Genomic DNA, 20,121 nt, shown 5'->3' on the forward strand with positions numbered 1-20,121 from the left:
GTTTGGGTGTGTTCAACAATCCCACGACTCTCCCCAAGACATGTCCCAGTTTGTGATTCTCCGTGTAGTTAGCCGTGGTCTCTTTCAACCCACATTCTAATTTAATATCAACCATCTCTCTTCTACTCGTCATCTCCAACTCTGTAATCCTTGGTTAGAGACCAGGCATGCATTCGACAAATCCCATCCATCGTAGCGAGACTTTGCTCGTATATCTTACTCACCGGAAATCTTGTACTATACCTATTTCTTTGTTTGTAGGTTAGCGCCCCGCGGGTTGCCTACATTTATCATCCGGTTGTGTGCAGGTTTCTCACAGCCTTGTAAGGCAAGCTTGCAAGTTAGACGGGAAACTCTATTATTTGGCTTCCGAGCTTTGAAGCCTTTAGACCTTTGGTCTCACTCTAGGTTGTTGTGAAGCTTCCGAGACTAGTTGGAACAGGCGGTACGTAGTGGTGCAGTGATTCGCCACCTCGCACTTCGCAATTTCCAACTATCACGAGGAGAGTAGTAACAATATGCTAGCGTCGACTTCTCCACGCCCGGCAAAGAGACCCAGGAGGTCTTCCGACTCTGGGGATATGCTCTTCTGTCCTCCGAGGAAGTGGGCAGTCCCAGCGCCTATCCTACTCCGCAAATTGGACCCAACAACTGTTATTACTAAATGCCTAGAAGCAGTAGCAAACGAGAGGCTACTTAGAGGATCAGACCTTATCGATAGAATCATCACGGATCAATTCCTGGCTTTGAATGAACTCCAGAACAGGAACAATACGAATGTGAAAGAGGCAAAAAACTTCATTTGCAAGCACATTGGCCCGATCCTATATCAAGTTATCAACCAGTACCTCGAATCATTTACCCAAGATGGAGATGTTATATCTCTATCAGAAAACTCCCAATCCCCCATACAGCCTAAGAAACAAAAAAGCGATGGTGAAAACGCCCCTCTCGAAGTTAGCACGGCGACTAACTCAAAACCGGAGCGTAAAATGCCCCCTCTATTTACCTCACAAATGGAATCGCTAGGATCTCTCGGGGTTACTGCGGGAGAAGCAGCCCACACTACAATCGACCATCCCAGTGGTGCAGGTATTGGTGGGTGGCTTGCGGGCGATTCCCCGTATCCATTTCGCAAAAATTATCCTGTCCAATCCTCTTCGATAAATGGGATACCAGTTGAGAATATACAAGCTTCGGGGAAGTCTCAATGGCCACATCCTGAACGAAGTAAATCAGATGCTGGGGTTCTCGAAGATAACATATCCATGGCGAATTCTTCTCCTGTGAAAACAAAATTAGTTATAGCCCGAGCTCAATCGATAAGTGGCAAGCTGGGTGGCGACCATCAGGAAACCCGCAGTATCGTTTCTAACTCTCGAAAGAAAGCATCGCAGGCAGTAAGGTCCTGCACGTTCTGCTACAAAGAACTCCCAAGCCCCAGTGCACGAAAGTAAGATAGCTTCCTTTAGCCCCCCAAAATCGCCTTCTTTCCAAGTTGTCGCCTAGTATATAATGGTTCCTGACACTTTTCTCTCAAGAGAGCATGAATCGATCCACATATTCATGCTCTGCCAATATAAGCAATACCAATGCAAACAACCCAATTGCCTCTATCGGTCGCATCGACCTCGTGAGATACTTCATCATATGAAAAATAGACATGGTAGGGACGGTCGGTCCCGTGGGACTAGTTTGAGTGAACTTCTCATTGACCATGGCCCCCTAAGCGATGAAAGAATGGCGGCGCTACGGCAACAATACCATATGGAACGATCAGAGGGCGTTAATCTCACCACCGCAAACTTTGGTTTTGCGACCCCGAGTATAAAGACTACAGATCGAGACCTACAAACTGACAGAGATGAACTTGGTAATTATTTATTGCTTGCCCCTAGAAGCCTACGGGTTTTAAGAAAGCGATATTCTAACTAATTGTCGGGGAATTGCTGTAGCATCTCAACATAACACCATCATATCCATGGATTATTCGTATACCGGAAATACTGCAATACAACCACATATGCCAACGCACATTTCGTCCTCATTGTTTGCAGGCCTAGGGTCTGCGTATGACGACTCAAACAGCCTTATTATGAGGGGTGAATTAGATCAAGCCTCCCAAGCTGATTATGCTATGAATGAATTCATACCGTACCGAAACTCGATTGGCCAGTTTCCCCCCAATTCTTTCCTCCCCCAGGGCCCTCAATTAGTCGGGGTTGGAGCCGTCCATGCCGGCTCAAGCTTGACCAATATACCTTCAACAATTGATGTGGACGAAGATGCCCAAGGAGAGAATGATTTGGAATGGTCCGAAAATTTGGTTGTGAATACAATGAAAGGTGGTTGAACCCTCCGTCTAGTTTCCGGTATCTAAGGAACAAGTCGACCTTCCTCTATCTTCCTAGTGGTTTACTACGGTAAATTCCTTTAAAAGTTCTCCACTATTACTTACGAAAGCCCACAGGAGGGACACTTGACTCGAGAGAAACGAGGCAGAAGACAACGGAGTGAATTCTTCATCTTTTTCTGTTGCAGAACCTGTTGCTTAATACCAATGAACCTTTTAGTTCCTATTATCCCTCCGCTGTGTACACCAGATAGGTGCCCATTTTTGTCAGATGGCGACGTTGACATTCCAATCTCAAACCCTCCGCACCCCACGCTTTGAGATTGCGATTCATATTGTTTTTACATGCATTTACATCTCCTCGATTCGATTGAAGCCCACCTTGGAGGGCTCTTCGAACGTCACTTTAGCCTCGATACATCCCCTCAAACTATAGCAAGGTGGCACATGGGTATGTTTACATACCTATATCATGCTTCACCATCACAGGACGGTACTGGATTGCTATGCCGGGACCTTCTAACTTCTGCATATCTGCCAACTGCTCCTGTTACCGATATTGCACTTCATATTTACTTCTTCTTTCCGAATCTGTAACATATCTTTTTTTTTGATAAACGGACCAACAGCACGTGTTCCCTATTATAACTGAGATTGCACACAAGCACGAAGCCCCCCCCCCTCGTTCTTTGATGCCTTCATATACAGCGTCCCCCTTTGGTGCCTAAATTTTGTGTCTTCCAGCTACTACACCAATTTTAGTTTTCAGTTTGCCTCTATTATGCTTATTGGGAGCTCTTTATCTCGTCTTTTTTCTTCTTTTTTTCTATTTTATTTTTTTCAATCTAGGTGTATAAAGTCTGCAGATGTGTTTTGTCCTAAGAGGCGTCCATGCATGTCAATTTTCGAATGATATATATAAGATATGAGTGTACGTTCTGGTCTACCAGCTTTCTGTTTAAGGTCTAGGTCTATAATTTTGGAGATCGGTGTACTAGGTACTAGCAAAGTTCGAGCTTTTTGCAAAGTAAATGCCGTCTAATATCTCGGCCCAATCGAAACGTTCTTTCTTCGCAAATGTTAGAGCCGAAATAGGATGCTAGCCCCGGACTTAGCAAAGCCGGATCCTTCTATAGCTATCCCGAGCCTCTATTCTAATTTGGAAATATGCTTAGTTGGAATAGTCGAGCCCAGAGTCTAGGACAAAGGCCCCTCTCCCATGATAATATGCACTACTAAGCTTTGCAATTTTGGTAGACTTATAATAAACCCAAATCCGCAAACAAAAGATCCTAGGATTTATAGCCAACAGCTTTAAACTATAGATTTTAATATAGCGAGGACTCCCTCTAGCGTTATAGGCATTTCTGAGGAGCGGGGCAGGTTCCCCCGTTAAAAGTGGGGAAAGGTACGTACTCGTAGGCTATGCTATCGATAAGGGTGACGCGTTCGATGGAAATCGTCAATCCATGATCTAATCAATTGGCTAACGTTAAGTTTTTACTGGATAGGAACCATACGATTGGCTAAATGTACCGATACGGATACCAAGGCTATATGTAAATGCAAAATAAGTATGGATACGGATCAAGAATCAGGGCTGTACCCTAAAATGGCCGGTGCCACACATAATATTTTAATATCAGTAAAGATATGGGGCTGGTATTAATCGAATCAATTGTGACGGCCCTCAAGACCACGTGCTTCGGCAGCCTGGGAATCCGGTTACAATAATTCACTCTGTGGGAAGTTAAAACTCTTGAACTTCAGCTGGTCTTAATATTCCTTGAAACCTGTCGTGTAACTCTTGTGTAAGCTTTCGGATGAATCAATTGGTGCTACAGTAGTCACGTAGATACCCAAGACGGTTATCTCATCCCATAGAAAAATCTATAATCGGGGCAAAACCATGCAGCCCCTACTCAAGCCACGTGGATACCGTACTCCCCGTTCTTTCGAGCGCACTTTGCGTTAAATACGTACATGGCTGTATCTCGGGGGGGAGGGGGGTTTCCCCGTGCGACGGACTTATGCCGGCCTTAGCTCGCAGGATTTGTTCAACTTCGTAGGGCTTCCTAAGCGGGAATCGATTATACCAGTACCATGGTTCGAACAACAGCTCCTCTAGATTCTCCTGCAAGATTCTATCTTGATAACTTCAGGGAACCCATGACCATCACTCTGCAGCCGAGGCGTAGGTTCCTTGTACCCTAGACAAGTACACTCTGACCCCCATCCTGCTGTTTATATGCAAGGCCACCACTATTTTCTTTTTAGGGCCTGGTTAGTGGCCTGTTCCGAAGCCGCTTTAGGAAGATATATCCCAAAGGAATTAGGCCAGTCGAGCTAGATGAAATGTGCAGCTCCTGCATGCAATTCTGCTGTATGCATAGCGAGGCTCCTCGAGGAAACTGGTGTGACCCAAACTTCCGGAATAGATTAGGGTGATTGTGGTTCGAAACGATCTCTTGGCCGGCTTCATTAAAAACACCATGCGCATGCATCGAAAATTGTTAATCGTATTGGTGTATACACGTAAACCGCTTCCTGGATATCTCCGTTTGCTAGCGCGCTCGTTGTTGTACAATCCGAAAGGGCTTTTCCGAGCCTCCCCTTGGCCAGCTAGTTAGCTTCTTGACTGAATCCTAAGGCGAATATATGAGTTAGTCATGACTACAGCTTGAGTGGTTGGCCGTATATATATATATATAGCTTTGTGGAGCCATATATATCGATGAGAGGTCTAGTCTGGCCATGGGAAGGACTCTTACAGATACGTGCGAGCTAACGCAATTAATTGGCTTTGTACGATGATTCTAGCTGTTGGCATACATCAAGCAGTTGACATTTGGTCACTACGCCTTAGTAAACTTTATAGCTCGCGATCGTGCTGCAACAGAGAGATATACTCGGTGGAAATTTCTGTAATGCTAGCTGCTAGTGTAAGATAATGAATTTACATAGAATTTAGGAGTTCCTATCTGCAGATCTGGCGGGTCGCCCGAGGCAAATTGAAATAACATTCAATTGAATCCTTTGATCGGGACCAATCGATGAGTAGCCATTGGACATGTGAATGTGATATACCTTCTCCAGCCGAACAGGGCGGCCGACCAACACTAGCCAACCCATAAACTAAATACAACTTTGGCTATTGATTTCGAGTCCTCCTATCTTTCCGTCTATCTTTTGCGCTTTTGGCATTAAATTCTGCCAGTATCCGGCTAAATTCCCACTCAGGCCGAATAAATAAATAAATAATAAATAATAAAAAAAGAAAGGAAGGAAGAAAACTTGTCGCTGTCGTCGTCATTGGCTCTAGAGCGGATGGAATTGGCACATGCCCAAGTCCTAATATCAAATCAATTGAAATGGTCGGTCCGACAGTAAGCGCAGTGGGTCTTCCTAGTCTATCGGCCAATCCCCAAAAATGAGCTAAATTGGTATTTAAGGTTATCTCGGGGACCTGCTGGTGGATCGAGTAGAAATATCGCCGACTTAAGTTTGATTCGAACCACTATTTCAATGCGATAGTGCATATGATCGCCTCAACCGATGTCTGATATAGAGGATGAGGCGATGGTCCTGCAGCCTAAGTGATGCAAACAACCAACTAGCTCTGCCCATCATAGCACTCGCTCAAAGCTCGAGCCCATCTAAGACTCATATTTAAATCGGAATATTTGTAATCAATTCTTTGCTATCGATATGTCACGTCATAAACGGAAAAAAACGTAACAGCTCGGAAAGAGAGATAGCTTTTGTATCAGGTCGGTGGACCTCGTGAGCTTCAAAAAAAAAAAAAACGGCGATTTAAATTGACAAATCCAAGTCGTTTAGAGAACAGACCGGATTCTCAAGCTTGAGGAACCTAAAGTTTTAAATGGCCGCCTATGCATGAACCTTTGAGGGAGCTCGAGCCAGTAGGTCATGTTCCACAAACGAGCCTCACCCAACCAACTTTAAGTACTGCACTTTCAGCCCCAGGCCATCAAAGAAACTTAGAATTAGCCGATCATGTAGCTTTAACTTCGGCACTAATGTCGCAATTTCTTTGATCTACATAAATACATTGATGTAAAACGGCCTTGCCTATAGTTCATGTGTGCCTCGCTAAAGTTAACCTTTTGGCGGAGTGCATATGTTACTTTGGAAACTGTTGGACGATTGTTGAAATGAAACCCGTTTGTGAGTCGACTATTCTCTCCCTTGGCCCACTAGCCTGGCCAAATCGATGCAATCATCTCAAGCAGGCTAGGAAGTATTCTGGAACATCGACCCTGTAAAGACGGTAGTACATTAAAAATCGCACAAATCTATCCACTAAATTCGGCGAAAAGATATGCTGGGATACGTATCAGGAGCGGAAAGCCGAATATCAAGCCGAAATTTTGAGGGAGTAGGTCTTGGTAAGGGTGCCACATGACCGATCCACTCAATTTAAAAATATAATTGAACGTACGTATATGCAGACTATACTAGCCCGGACAACTGGTTTGCGCAACCGTGCACATGAAAACCTGAAGATACAAATCCACAAAGAACTGTCTCAACGGGCGCGCGCGCTTGACGAGAGGAGGGCTATATGGCCATGCCTTGACGAGATCACCGATCAAAGCACTTAGCTTGCTATCCGGGATCAATCTCGCAGGTAGGAGTTTAAGGAAACGGCACCTTCTCGACCGGAAAAAGTTGAATATAAGTCTATGCGCTATGGATGTAAATAAGTTTGCCTTCTATTTACGCCATAGTATCAAATTCCCGAGAGGATGATCTAAAAAAAAAAAAAACACAAGCCATGTCAGTCCTGTGGTCTGCCATCTTCCATTTATCCGTAGCGAATCAATCGCAAGGAACATAAGTCCTTGAGTATTTGAAATTATATCAAAGTTGATACCTAGCCATAACCTAGATGCTGCGTTTTTACCGCAGTTCCGCGAGGTTAAGAACGCGAATGTCGATCGGTCAAGTCGGAATCGGGCGATACCCTACTCTCATATCAATTATTTCGCGAAAGGTTCGCGAAAGAATGTCCCTGAAAAGGTAAATACTGTTGAGCAGTACATTGATATCAGTACGACATTGTCCCGTGGATTTGGCCCGGACATGTGCGGTGCCAACAAAGCAAACTTGGGGTGGGACGGTAGTATCCTCCGAGTCGACCAGTCGAATTGACACGTAGAACTGTTCCGAGGTATCCTAGGATCCTAGCGTAGCAGCGGAACTAAAAGATATATAAGTTGGGAGAAATTCTTATAGAAGTTGGTCAGCTTGCCCTAGATTGTCTTCTTACTGGTAGCTGTATTTATACCTAAAAAAAAAACACCTTTTTCGAACGACCCTCTTCTATATTCACTTTTGAGGAATAACTCTGAGAATATTCGAACAGCGATATTTTCTTTATAGCCTTGGAGCCCCAAAGCTCTACCATGACCATTCCTATGGAATCTTCTATTTGCTCCGATCTATTATCGCTTAGTGGCAACATGCCCCTCTCGAGATCAGAATACCTTGAAAGGAGTGATGTATTTCCCGGGTCTTCAGAGGTACCGGTATTCCGATCCGTCTTCGTCTATAACGAGACGTCTACCGCGAGTTCCGAAGGTGATGCATCCGACGATACAACAATCAAACAACCTCCTTCTATTCTATCAGATACGGTGAAGAGGTTTTGGGCTAGGATAAGATCTATGACGCTCGATAATGTTGAGAAAGCTGCATCCGATATTTCCAAGCGTAGAGCTGCGTTGCGGTTCAAAGACGGTCTTCAGGCAATCGACGACGCGCACGGCCTGCACAGAATTAGTTTTGGCGTTCAAATCCCTCGAGCCGAATTTCCTATTGAGCATCTGAGTATCCTAGATGACGTGCTCCGAGACCCAATGACCACTAGTCTTGTGGTGGAGGGAGGAGACGAGGATAGAGGTCTTCAAGAAGACTACATCAACGTATCAATAGATATCCGCAAAAATTCTGATGGAGTCGAAGTCAGCTGCATTATCCTTGATGACCTCGATCAGAATTAACCTAAGGTGAGAACGGGCCGTACCATTTACCAAAAAACCATAGTTATAACGCTAAAACATATACCTGGTCATATATGGGTATCTAGTCACAGCCTCTTTTCGTTAGCCAAGCACTATACAGCCAACCATGGCTTCCTTTCCCCTCCCTCTTCTATCTCTTTCTTTCTTCAAAAAAGAGAGAGATAGAAAGCACTCTGAACGAGTAATCAGCAATCTTCGACCTAAATATCGCAAGAGAGTCGAGGTCCTTGAAAAATGGGCCGGTGGTGGTCTCGTGCCGGTGGATATATTCCGGATTTGCATCAAATTATATGGGATGTGTTGTTTCGTTGGAATTTCGCAGCCTCGAATAAATGTTGCAACCCCGCTCTCGTGCTCTCTATCGATTTCACTTTGGTTGTTCATTACTTTTGTTTGCGTTTACCTCCTATGGATTTTTAGCAATAGTTTCCTTTACGGGTTTATTATTTTTGTTCGTGTAATTACCTTTATGTTGCGTGGGACTTGCTTTTGGGATCTCACCCTAAGCTTCTGACAGATATCGATAGCTTGGGGATGTCTTAAGTGACCAGTGGGGTTAACGTTGGGAGACTCGGTCGAGATCGAACTTTCCGGTTGTCCACTCGTTCTATCAAAGCCTTGTTTAACTTGCAACCTCCAGGGTTTCTGGAGTACCCTCTAGATCTTACTCTTTTTTTTTTTTTTTTTTTTTTGTTCAAATTCACGTCCCGTATTCATGATAGCTAGTAGTTTGATTTTTTTTAGCTTTGTCGTTTGTGGTGTTATGCTGTTGGCTACCTCTTGTGCAATTGTAAAGTATTAAAGTCGGCCTTAACGAATTTTCTAACTTCGATAAGCTGATGGCCGGCCATTTTCAAGATGCCTAAGTTCTTTTCCAAAAAATTTTTGATATAAAGTATACATGACATGGCGGTGGGGAATGAGGCCATCAGAGGGACAAGTTCAGTTTCGGTTCTATGACCACATGATCAGCACCATGCTTGGCCGCTTTATGCATTTTGAACGGCACACATTCCGGCTGAGTGTCCCGCTGCTCCAACTCTTTTGTTTGGTTGCATGAGAATGTTTGATGCGGGATGGCGCTATGTGAGTACTCAAATTGCGTGCAGAGTTTCGGATTCAAGCGGGGCGTGTGCAACCATATATCAAACTTTCCCCTGGTAATATAAGTAATTATAATCGATTCATTGTGATATTAAGTTGCCAAACATGGGTACCTTGGGTAATTACTATCTATATCTAGAGAGGACGTGATTCAAAATATTAATACAAATTTTTTGATATATATATATATATGTTTTTTTAACGAGGCCGAGGGCCCAAATACAGGTAGAACAAACCACAAGATTGTAATCTGATCTTTATAATGATTACGGAAACGAAATTGAAATCGGCTCGAGCCAGAAAAGAAAAGAAAAGGAAAGAAAAGGAAAGAAAACTGTGAAAGAAGAAATAAAACTTTTCGTTGGTGGGGATCTTCGGAATACGGGTCTGTGCTTGTGGTAAAGGAGGGCACGAGGTCGTCTCTTATGCACCTCGATATCTAGCCGCAGACGCCACTTTTCCAAAAAAGAAGCAATAGGTTTCATTCTAAGGCCCGATGGGGGAAAACAATGAGGGGTAAAGGAGTTGCGGTTCCCAAAAAAATAATAAAAAGAACGAAAGAAATAAAGAAAGCGACGAAAGGGTCAGAAGATCGTTATAAACTAGAAAAATCATAAGCGGTTTTCAAGAGAAATTGGGGAGGCATGGAAAAGGAGTCGGGCAGCATAAACGAAAGGAAGCAGCCTGATAACCACAGGCAGTCGGTTGAGATGGGTGTATAAGCGTATTAAATCATACCGGGGCAAGTGATATGAATGTTGCACAGAATGTGAGAAAATCAACGGCTGAACCCAGGAAAGATATGCATGCTTGAAGCCACAGGCGTCAATTGAGGAGAATACGGGTATGATTGACTGGGTTCTTTGGACGAGGTCTGATTATACAGCTTGGTTTAAGACACCCATTCGGCCCAAGTTTGACCTAGACTTTTCCTAGTTCTTCTTCCTGACCTGGCCTCAGTCAACCACCGCTTCAGCCTCAGCTATTTGGTGCCTCACCGAGAATAACTGCTTTTTGTGTGCGAGAAGCTGGCTGAAACATGCCGTAGCATGCCGTCAACCCCTTATTCAGATGGGAAGCGCCTGTTCAGTTCGATCATTAAGGGCAGGTTTCCCGCCAAAATGCAAAATGACAAAAGAATATACTCAGAAGAGTTCGAAGTGGAGGAGTTGGAAAAGAAAGGCTAGGAGAAGACACCGAGAGAAGGCGTTCAACAGATAAAGAACGGAATGGCGAAACGAAAATGTTTTGTTGGCTGCCTCCAACTGGCAACACATATTGGTATGGCCCCGTTGAAGTAGGTAGGTAGGTAGTCCTGGGAAGGCTTCTTGAATGAGTCTTCATGTCAATGACCAGCGCTAATTAGAAGCTCTCAAGCAGCCTCACAGGCCCATGACCTAGTGGGTGTATGGCATCCCCGACTCGCTTGCGTCGAGCATGTCTTCGGTTGCAGACATATCAAAAGTTCTCTCGACGTCAACGAAGAGGATAGGGTGCCTGTAAGGAATCAAGGGCGGTCGGTCTGAAGTAGTCCCGTTACTCATTGTCGTATCTAATGAGTTAACCCCGATGCTTTGGGCCCCCTTTCTCCCTCCTCCCCCTACGGTATGGGTGCCGCCAGTCGGAAAAATCATATCGACATTGAGGTCTCTGATGCCGTACGCTCGCCTTGGGAAGTTGTCTCCTGGGTGGATAGGATTTCCATACGGGTCCACGGTTGGGCCGCGACCGCAATCTGCAGGGAAATTTTGGCCTGGACCTTTATAAAATCTCGTTGGGCCCAGAGGGAGGGTCTCGATGAAGAAACTTTTGATTTCAAGGGAAGAGGTGGGGAGGCTCCCAGACCCGCCATTGAAGATAGAGACGTTACTGAGGGGGAGTTCTTCCGAAGGCCTTGAGGGGATCTCGAGGCGTTCGATATTTCCAGGACTACCCTCGCTATCAATCTTCATCATAGTCTCCGTATATTCAACGGCGCTGCCATACACCGCACTGTTACCGTACTCGTTCAGGACATTATTCAATACAGGGATACCGATGACTGTATTATTCGCTGCCAGTATCGCCTTCTGCAGAGTCCACTCAGGATGTGGCTTGGGAACGTGATCCGAAGACCGGGTGCGGCCACTCTTCTTTGTATTGCAAGGATTTTCCATCGGTCTCGGGTTTCGTCGAAGCTTTTGGACTCTGCTTTCAGTCCGACGAGACGGGGGTGGCTCTTGAGAACTACCAGCACCATTTCGATCACCTGAAGTCTTCATTCTGTTCCTTTGATTCAGAGTCGGCTCTCTCTCTCTTGTTTCCCTACGCTCTGGAAAACTTTCAGGAATACCGGGTGCGAAGCTAGTCCCTCCTAGCCCACGCATATAATTATAACAAGGTGTCACTGGAGTAGATCCAAGAACTGATCCGTTTTAACTTTAAACACAAAGGCTCAGAAAGACTGCGTCAGAGTGACTATTGCGACACAGGCCTCGTTATGGGAGTTTTCTGGCCTTGTTTGAGCAGTAAAAAGTTTGGATACCTCTCAGCAGTACGACCTCGCGACACCAGCCGGCACAGGAGGATAGAAGCTTCCCTAGGCAAGCTAAAATCGACCCGCGTGCTTAGCACTTGAATTGATTAACGCTCTGTTCGAAAGAGCGTTGGAATGGCTGGTAGAAAGATCGATCGGGGGGGTATTATGGGCAGGGTAGCTGCCGATCTCGGGCTCGCCTTCAAATGTAAGCAACGACGCTTCTGAGAGCGTGTCAAAATGGAGACTCCTAATCTGGGCCGTTAGAATATGAAGTTTCTTTGATGCGTGTATTAGCACAGCAGATGGCCATGGACTTACTTCTTCTTTGACAGATACTTAAATATATAAACGGTGGCTTAACACCCTCTCAACACTCCTTCTCAAGCTTTATTCCTGCGACACCGATGGTCTGAAGTCAGTTTTTTTCCTATCAGCACGGTCGGGTTATGTTTCCATATATATTTCAAATACACCACAACCTTCTTTTCCAACAGAACCACGACGAATGAGAAGTGAAGCTTTAATCCTACCTTGGTAACTCGAACGGTAGTATCTCAGTTGAGTCAAGGTAAGCCTCGATGCTTGGAGGAAACTGGTATAACGATAATACCAGAATTTAAACGACCTTTCTGCGACTAAGCTAGGGTAGTAAAACTGCTATCCGATAAGGCCTCGGAGCGTCCTGTCTTAAGTGATAGTGAAGTGGGGAGTAAACAGGTAAGCCCGTAGGACATAAAAAGCAGAAAATGAGAGGGGTTTAGTTTCTTTTAATACAAAAGTTGACAAACAGGCTAGCATGAATCTCCTGTGGCCTCCAAGTATTCTAGCATTTACTACTTGCACGCTCCGAAGAAAAAGATTCGAAGCCCGACACCAGTGTTTCTTGGTAGACCAGCTTCTGATAAAACGACAGTAATACGAATGGGTTCAGAATCTCATTAGAATTTCCGAATCGACACAAGCCAAACCGGGAACGGACTTCCTAAGTACGAACCAAAAAGCCACCAAAATCAGACATTCACAAGATTCATATCAACGTACCTTATCTTAGTGAAAATATCTACGCCTCTTCAGATCACTCTCAATCGTCCCGTTACTGTGGTCGTAATATTAAGACTATCTCACTGTCGACTTCGGATCTGCGGTACTCTAGGAGGGGCTGGAAATATGATTTCTGGAATACAGTATCTAAGTTATCATGTCAGCAATATATCCATCAAAGCCTCGCGCAAACTGAATAAGGTCAACAATGTTTCTCGCAGCATCGTTCGCTTATGACCTCCTCGAGACGACAATCTTAGGCAGCAACGCTCTGAAGTCTACCTCGTCTGGGCTGCTTACACACATCTCTAGCGATTCAAGAGACCGTCCTCAATGAAAGAATGAAATCGTATCAATCATCATACCGAATTAAAACTCTGCCAGAATTTCTGTATGCGTCGGATGTTCAAATAGGGGGCTGTGCAACTCCGCCCAACGTGATTGAACTACGGACGATGATGATGACCCCAAAAGCTATACCTTTCTGTTCAAATATCTCTCTAAAATACTGAATTGTGGGCCATTTAATTTTCTGGTATTTCCGTAGTCTCGGGGCCGTATTTCCGCAAGAAAGTGTGTTTGTAAAATATTGAAAATGAATCAAAGAACAATAGACGTACCTAGTCTAGTTTTAGAGACGTACCTAGAATCGAGTGCCAACTTGGTTTCCCGTTAGAAGGTATAACCAAAACTAGACACGGAGTGAATTTATTGTCGATGTTGCAATAGAAGTAGAAGACAAATAGTAAGTCGCCTCAGTATCATTAGAACTCTGCACAAGATCTTAAGAGACTTGAGAATGTTGATATGGGACACTCCTTTGAAATTCTGAAAGCGTACTGTATAGCACGCTTCTGATACTTATCTTTAAGTTTAAGTTTATGGAGGAAGCCAAATACATTAAATATTGGGGGTCCAGCAAAGCCACTGTGGTATACATCCCCTATACGTCTTGGAGCCGGGGGGCGGTTCCCATAAATGGCCCTGAAAACTATACCTGACTGACCCAAGGAATGTAATGTCCAAGTTTTCCTCATTAATGGTTGGGCAAAGCAAAACCCCTTCTTTGGTAGCAGGCTTGCTAGATCCTGCTTCCCTAAACGAGTTGGTTGGATTGTCCAGCTAGCATCCAGTTGGGTGGGGTCCACCTTCTACACAACTTCCGCAGCCCGTCAGATTCGCTCTAGCTATTAACTTGAATTTCTACATACACGCTCCAGGAGAAACTTGTCCCTGTCTGAGGACTGGGATTCCAGCTAGCGTGATGACTGTCCTATGCCACATCAGATTTTTTTGTTTTTCCCACTCGTTACTGTATATGTCCGTACATCCTTCACAAATTTAGCATTAACTTTTTGAGACCTTATAGCCCCCCCTCAGGGAGACTATTGGTATGTAGACACAGTACCTAGTTTGCGCTAACCTCAAACAGTTTGGTATCCGGTGCTGATTGCAATAGCACAACGTGAAGAAAACTTCTCCCTTGTCACGTCTGAGTTTAGGTTGGCTAGCTGCGCTCTATCGAGCTTCTGTCCATATGTAGTAGTTTTTAGAGTGTTCGTTCCTCTTCTGTTTCATCTTGACTGAGGCACAACTCGACAAAAGGCAGTGGGGGCAAATATAACCTATCTAGACGAGTCGGGCTAGCCTGGGTTGGCGAACTACCTGGCCTCTAATAACAAATTTTAAAATAATATAATCATCAGCACAAATACAGCTCAGGTAATTATGCCCAGTATTTTTGTAATTGCTTTTTCGGATAGCGATGCTACGCGTATACAGTAAGCTCAAGGAGTAATGCCGCTTTAAATGTATATTATTTTTTGGGGGCCAGGCTTAAGACAGAAGCCTTTCCCATGAAAATGTGGATAAAAGTCGAGGTCGCTTTTTTTTAGCGCTAGCTAGCATACAATTTTCTTTGTTTTTGTAGACTATAGTCGGCTTTAAAATCACACAGACTTTGTAAGTATACCTTCGATCGAACCTGTACACTACATTTAGCAAGGGAGCCGAAATCGGTTTCTCGCAGTTTCCCATGATGATATACCACTGTGTAGTCCTGGTAAGTAATTGGGGGCCGGCTCGACGCTTTGCAAATTTGAGAGTTTGGGAAAACTATATCATAGAACAAAACGCATCGCAGCCGGTGCATCATATACTATCCCATCTGGAAAGATATCGCTTTGTGCATTAATGGCGCTGAAGTATCTTTTAAATACGTAATGTACTTTTTGTTCCTTTTGTTCCTTTTGGCTTTTATCCCTTTTCCCTTTTCCCTTTCTTTTCATTTCCTCCCATTTCCTTCCTTTCTTTTTTTAAATATATCTCTGCATCTTTTTATTTCTTTTTCCTAGAGTTGAACAGCGAGAGGTATTCCGTTCGCGGAAAGGACGGGGAGTGGGGTCGGAACAGGGGACATAAACCTAGCAACATGAAAATTTTCACGTCATGAATTTATATGAAGTGTCGACGCGACACGGCATCCTAAATATGCACTAATGACACTTGGATCTGCTGGTGTGTATGCCTAGCTAGCTGTAGTGAACATATAATTTTTTTATATTTGCTATCAAACGGGTCTAGCTTCGAGTCTAAAAGCGGGTCGGGCTCGGGATAGAGTTCGAACAAGAACATCCTAAAGCTAAAGCTAAGACTTGAGACTACGGCCAACCATTCTTAATTCTCAATTTAAGTGAGCGCTCCCACCTGCACCTAGACAAATGAATCATATGCTGAAACTGGCACTACGAACTGGCTTACTATTTTTTTTTCTTTCATAGCGACGGCTTCAGTAAGAACCAAAAAAGGTTCAATGTTGCAGTTGATGTAAATTTGGGCATCGTCTAGTTGAGGGATATTCATTGTTTTGGCTGTTGCATACTTAAGTAGTAATAAACCAATCAAATCACAATCGGTGGTTACCGCCTGTCAAATATAATCAGAAATCTAGATCCTGGCTACCCCTTGTTTCGATTACGCTAAACAGCGCTAGAATACCGCCGTATTTACGTATATATATACCAGTGAATGTTTACCTGTCCATACAAGACATCTCCACATAGGTAATACATTAATGTACACTAATGTACCATATATTTTGCTCCCGTATGATCGCAATACGATGATTATAGCGATACGATGCCATGCTATCCACTTCCACGCCAGATCTACAATGTTCCATCCTAGCCTAGCTAGCAATAATGCCGCCCACACCATTCATGTCGCGGAGAGCTTTTTCCTAGTATACTCCTAACATTACTTAACCCTGCAGGTCGCGGGAGGCTGAGGCCTGGCAGAAGCGAGCTTCTTTTCCTTTTCTTTAGGTGTCCGTGTACAGTGCGTAGGTTTTCCCTCAAGATACTTTCAACTGCTCAGTTAGTTTATCCCAGGGTTTCTCTTAATTTGTTTGGTTCGCTTGTCTCGCTAGCTGGGGAGGCAGTCTTGCTGCGCATTTACATACTTGGGGGTCGAGAGTCAATAATTTCCCTGATATTAACACCCGAGATTACCACCACTAAAACGCAATTCGGCCCCCTACGATCAATAAATTTTTTCTATTTATTCCTAATTTTCTGTTATGGATACTAAGGCACGGGCGACTTCTTGAAAGTCGGAGTGTTGGTTTATGTAGCATCAGACGACTAACCCTGCTAAATCTACAAAAATCTAGCTTCCTCCAAGCCAGGGCGTGCACGTCTTGGATTACACAGCCGTCCATTTCGACTGTGGGATGTGACCCCACCAGGTCCTCATGCTCATGAGTGTATATTCTGCCTGCCATGTGCCACTCAAATACCCATATGGCTCCACGGGAATGCGGCTTGCACTGGTCTCGTACCTAGGTACATGGTTGCACGCACTAGCCTCCAGAATGTTCTGCATGTGGTATCCTTACCTTGTATGGAATCAGATAATAGCTATTTCATTAACCGTTAATATCCTGACCGGCGATACCCCGAGCCGAAACGCCTCAAAGGATCTCCAAGACCCAAGTTTGATCTGGGAAGACTAGCTATACATGGCAAGCCTGCATGTCAAGGAATAATGGCTTTTTTGATTAACACTCGTCGTGGAGGCGAACTATCCGCTCGCTGCTAGCCAAAAAAAAGTATGAACATCAGCCCGGAACCCAACCTAGTACGATCCGTTCTCCCAGCCAGCTATCCGCTGATCTCGATTACCGCCTTGAGTACGTATGTACTTACACAATTGATTCCACCGGTACCATCTTAGCTTGGAGGAAGAGTCCGAGCTCACTTGACAATCGGAAAGGATCTTTCTAACCCACTTCATAAACGTCTATGATTGTTTAGGTGACGGAGGTGATTTGTCACACTGTTGCACAGTCGTGAAGTCGAAAATGGGCTTTGCCGGCCAAGAGGTCTGTGTTGTATTGTTACACAGGAACACGCCAGTTCATCTTGGGCCTAACTCGAGTTGGGCGTTCTTTAGTCTGGGGGACGCACACCTCTGCCTTGGGGCGTTCTTGTCCAGCCACATTATGTAGTTTGGGGGTATTGGGCATTCGGCTGTGAAGGCTGAGGGTTGAAAGTATAGACTGCGGCACATTGCATCGAGTCGCGTCGAGTGTTTACCAGCGTGGAGTCTTTCCTCCCCAGATCGACAGCCCACCAACATCCTAAACACCTCTCGGCGCGGCCTGGCTAACTATATGGCTGTGCTGAGTACGTAATTTGCCAACTCAAATTCAAACCCGCTAGCCGGTGTGCAGCTTCGCAATAGATTGCATGCGGCTTAGAAGCCTCAATTCAGTGATGAATGCAAGCATGCGCGCCGGCCACTTTTAAGGCCTCTTTGTGGTCGCACATGTACGTGCACAATATAGATATATGATCCTTCACGAATTCTATGCAAGGGATTCAATAAAGCGCTCATCCGATTCTATAATATTACCCAACAAAATCGAGTTGGTGAGACCTGTTGAGGATGAACTTAACAAGTGACGCCTCTTCCTATGACGTTAGCTAATATAATGGGAGTATTTCGGGTTGCAATATATCGGCGATTGGTATACCCTGTAAACCCGTTCGTATACGGTCCATTTTTGAAGGCTATATTCCATTTATCGGAGAAGTACTTCGGATCTTCCCCTGTTTGACCGCAGTTGATGATTGAATTTCCAGAGCCTTATATCTAGGCACTTTTTCAACATAGCAAATTAATGCTAGCAACGTAAACCGTGAGCACCAATAGCTTCATGATCTCGGAATGGAGAACGTTGGAATCTCGAGTGGGGGGAAAAGGAACCCCCACTAAATTGAAGACCAGGATCACGATTGTTTGAGCCCTGTTACGCGAAGTGCCTAGTCTCCGATCCCGAAAGTTCGTCCCGATAATCGATAATGCGTTTTTTATTGCTTTTTCATGGGCATGGCAGAGCCGTTAATCTGGGTTTATTTGCCATGTAAATTAATTCCGGATGCCAAATTATTGGTTGGGATCTTCCTTGCTGCATGGAACTATAACATTCGGCGAGGTGGCACTGAAGGGCGCAAACCCTTAGAACAGAGCTTCTCCAGGTTTTGACGTTGCGACGGTTAGATTTGATTTGCGGAACCCAATGCGGTTTTAGGAGGCACCCAGATGCGATGCGTATATGCGGGGTAGACTCAATATTGAGGGTCGCGCGAGCACATGCCTCCGAAAAGAGTATTCTGCTATTGGTTAGGCCTAATAACTGAGCGATATATGTGGCTTACTTGAAGTGATTCGTTTGGAACAAGTTTGCCAGATATTTGCTTAACTCCACGAATAAACCAGTATGAGTTCCCAAACCTATGTTTGTAAAACCCCACGCTGGGAGGGATGCGCACATGCCACTCTCAAACTTCCCCACGCCGCACCACTTTAAATTGATACATAACGAGATCTCCTTTATGACAACTTTAGCATAATTTAATATTGAGCTCTCAGAACTCGGAAATTTTGGTAATGGGTTTGTCTCCTGCTCTGCGAGCTGTGTTACGTATGTGGTAGGTAATGCTACATTCCATGAATTTGAGGCAGTTACTGCAGAGGCTAGTTCGCGGGATTAATAAATCATCGAGTAAGGCGCTTTTCCTTTGTCACATATATGCCTGTGTAGGTTTTGTACGCCTTAAATTTTCGACAGGATCTGAAATCACATTCTTCGAAACGGCGGCCGCCTTGCCTTGGTAAAGGTGCAGTATACGTGGGCTAAGTTCCGCTCTAAGATGACGGAAATCTCCCGATCTCAATTCTTTACTTATGTTAACGTTAACAAGTACCCCCAAAGCAAGCTGGACGAATATCTCGTTAGACTTTAGCTTGTTTTCTCATACCCAGCTTAGTCATCCGGCTTGGGCGTCTGGCTTTCCATTCACGCAAGCCATAGTTATCTTTACTACCCAGACTGCTTATCGAAAATTTAAAAACAAAGCTCCTCGAGATCTGCCTAGCTCACTTCAAAGCTTTCGAGATTGTCTGATTGTCGGCAGCTTCTAGGGGCGCCGCGGCGCAACACTAACGAATTGAACTAACCAACCAATGTAGTTACCAAGTTTATAAATCAATCAATAATACAATTATAAACAGCGAGTGATAATTGCCATTTTCGTTGGTTGTGAATTTCTACGTCGTTCTAGCGGCATTATGATTGTTGTCGCTGTGGGTATATAATGAGAAGCCCCGTCAATTAATTGCAAGGGTATTTGAGTATAACCTGGGAACGAGACTAAGTCTAAAGGTATATGAAGACATCCGCTAACGCGCTTCTCTATCAATGAAAAGTAATATATAACGTGGGAACGAATCAGTTGTTTTTTGGATACGCTCATCGTAGCCAGGTTTAAGCGGCCCAGACAGTATATCAAAGGAAGGAATCTTACGTTTTGGATTTAGTATCACATTCTAGAGCTATTTGAAAATTTATCAAGGGACTTGAGATAAACTCTCCGGGGACTATGGGATTTGGCAATAATCTAGGATGGCACGTCGCAGTAATAGTTTCATTGAACAGCAGTCGATCGGATTAGACCGGTTGTGATGTCTGCTAATCTGAAAATTATTCGGGTATA

The 20,121-nt window shown here is 44.4% G+C and overlaps 3 protein-coding genes across 3 annotated transcripts; 2 read left to right on the plus strand and 1 right to left on the minus strand.

Moving 5' to 3' along the window:
- Window positions 1-518: 518 nt before the first annotated feature.
- On the plus strand, window positions 519-2,353 carry AOL_s00007g104 (uncharacterized protein; the record flags this gene model as incomplete). The annotated part of the gene is made up of 3 exons (XM_011120005.1): window positions 519-1,453; window positions 1,662-1,873; window positions 1,956-2,353. The coding sequence occupies 3 exons, from the start codon at window positions 519-521 to the stop codon at window positions 2,351-2,353; spliced, it is 1,545 nt and encodes a 514-aa protein (XP_011118307.1).
- Window positions 2,354-7,782: 5,429 nt separating this feature from the next.
- Window positions 7,783-8,379, plus strand: AOL_s00007g105 (uncharacterized protein; the record flags this gene model as incomplete). The annotated part of the gene is made up of 1 exon (XM_011120006.1): window positions 7,783-8,379. One exon carries the CDS (start codon window positions 7,783-7,785, stop codon window positions 8,377-8,379), a length of 597 nt encoding a protein of 198 aa, XP_011118308.1.
- Window positions 8,380-10,901: 2,522 nt separating this feature from the next.
- Window positions 10,902-11,765, minus strand: AOL_s00007g106 (uncharacterized protein; the record flags this gene model as incomplete). The annotated part of the gene is made up of 1 exon (XM_011120007.1): window positions 10,902-11,765. The coding sequence occupies one exon, from the start codon at window positions 11,763-11,765 to the stop codon at window positions 10,902-10,904; it is 864 nt and encodes a 287-aa protein (XP_011118309.1).
- Window positions 11,766-20,121: the final 8,356 nt, after the last annotated feature.

This window comes from Orbilia oligospora (assembly GCF_000225545.1).
Source record: "Orbilia oligospora ATCC 24927 unplaced genomic scaffold scaffold00007, whole genome shotgun sequence".
NCBI classification, from domain to species: Eukaryota; Fungi; Ascomycota; class Orbiliomycetes; order Orbiliales; family Orbiliaceae; genus Orbilia; species Orbilia oligospora.